Below are 1,937 nucleotides of genomic sequence, written 5' to 3'. Positions count from 1 at the left end.
CAAATACTTAATACCACCAAATTGTACATTTAAAAATGGTTAAACAGTAAATTTTATGTGTATTTTCCACAATAAAAAAATAGCCAGAGGGTATTATATTATTATTCACAAAAATTAGTGATATGGACCTTTAACTCAAGTTTGATGACTAGCTAAAACTTCAAAGAATGTTTACCAAAGATGAAACACAATTCCTACTGCTAAAGAATAAGAATTTACAAAGTTAGAAATAAATTAGGCTGGAAAATTGTTAATCCACAGTCTAGAACTAATCTTGTCTTAAAGAAAACTTTGCTACATTTATTCATGGTAGGGAAGATACATTCTGATTATATTTCAATAGTGTGTGCTCATCTAAATATTTTATGTAAGGCAGCAGAGAATATTTTCTAATATGGTTTTAATGAAATTCTTTATCTGCTTATACATGAATCAATCCAAAATGAAATACAATTTCCATATAAGGCAAATAAGTTTGATGAATTTATATACAAAAATGGTTCAAAATACAGTATGTGAAACACATTTCAAACCTTCAGATTTGGTACTGAATGTTGTTAGTGAAGTTTCATCTTTAACAACAGCCCCATTTGTACTGGATGATTCAGTTTTAATGGCCTGCTGGGTTACCATAGTTTGTGCGCCGGAAACAGTACTGGATGCAGAAGTTTCAGGGATTACTGTTCTTACGTCCAGGCAACTACTTAGAACACCTACATTTGCTGAAGTGTGAGGACCTAAAAGAAAAAGAAAAACATCAAGTTATTATACTATATTATTATTAATCTAATACCTGCAGATAATGGTTGTATCATATAGTTCTGTCATAAAATTCTTGGTACTTTCAGTTTTAAAATCATACATGAGCACCACAAATGGCATTGTGGTGCTCGTGTGTATGAATTAACCATTAGGTGTAAAATATTTAGAAAAATAAAGTACATTATATCCATAATGTATTAATATATCCAATTTCTCAGCTCTCTCTTTCATTGTAAACATTGAACCTTTGTTCCTGACTCTGCTAAACAAATATTTACTAAATGACTAGTATTACTAGGCACGGATCTGGGTGCTAGGGAAATACAGATGAACAAGATAGAAAAATCCCTGTTCATAATAAATAGTTTCAGATAATGTTAAGTGCTAAGAAATAAAACAGTGTAATGGAATAGTGACATTGAACGTACTGTCGAATCTCAAATGTCATATAAGAACTTGCCTCACCTAAATTCTGTAGGTCATAACCAATTACTATTCAGGTAAGTGTTTACTTGGTATTTTGACATCATTCTAACTAGGTTCAATATGGTAGGTAATTTATTATTAAGAAAATGGATCAAAATTGTGTAACGGTCAGGCACAGTGGCTCATGCCTGTAATCCAGCACTTTGGGAGGCTGAGGTAGGAGGAATGCTTGAGGTCAGGAGTTCTAGACCAACCTGGGCAGCATAGCAAGATCCCCATCTCTATAAAAACTAAAAAATTAGCCAGGTGTAGTGGCATGCACCAGTAGTCCTAGCTACTTGGGAGGCTGAGGCAGGAGGATTGCTTGAGCCCAGGAGCTCAAGGTTACAGTAAGCTATGATCATGCCACTGCACTCCAGCCTGGGTGACAGAGCAAGACTCTGTCACAAAAACAAACAAAAACCCAACTGTGTAACATTTACTTTTTCAATGACTCTAAAATTCCCTACCAATTTTACAAAAAGCTTTAGTTTTATTGAAAATGCCATCCTTATACCTTCATTTTTCCTTAGCATATCCACCACACAACTATTATGATTAGAAGCATTAGATGGCAAAGATGAATGTAAAATGGCATTAGAGTCTGTTGACGCTTTAAAGTCTGGTTTGTTTTTCATTGAAGTTCCTTTCATGGCTGTATGTTCAGTCTTTGCACTGTTTGCTGTATCGCTGATCTACAAGAAATAAAA

The 1,937-nt window shown here is 33.9% G+C and overlaps 1 protein-coding gene across 1 annotated transcript in view; it reads right to left on the bottom strand.

The window, feature by feature from the left end:
* The window catches only part of HCFC2 (host cell factor C2), a 57,828-nt gene that overhangs the window by 15,902 nt on the left and 39,989 nt on the right, over window positions 1-1,937 (bottom strand). The window contains exons 10-11 of the mRNA XM_012650250.1: window positions 1,745-1,922; window positions 511-737 (exon numbers count right to left, since the gene is read on the bottom strand). Coding sequence (XP_012505704.1) covers window positions 511-737; window positions 1,745-1,922 — 405 coding nt within the window. The remainder of the gene's footprint in view (window positions 1-510; window positions 738-1,744; window positions 1,923-1,937) is intronic.

The sequence above is a fragment of the Propithecus coquereli genome, unplaced genomic scaffold (genome assembly GCF_000956105.1).
Source record: "Propithecus coquereli isolate 6110/MARCELLA unplaced genomic scaffold, Pcoq_1.0 Scaffold316, whole genome shotgun sequence".
Classification (NCBI taxonomy): Eukaryota; Metazoa; Chordata; class Mammalia; order Primates; family Indriidae; genus Propithecus; species Propithecus coquereli.
Note: the sequence above shows the minus strand (reverse complement) of the source record. Positions and strands in the feature narration are given on the sequence as shown.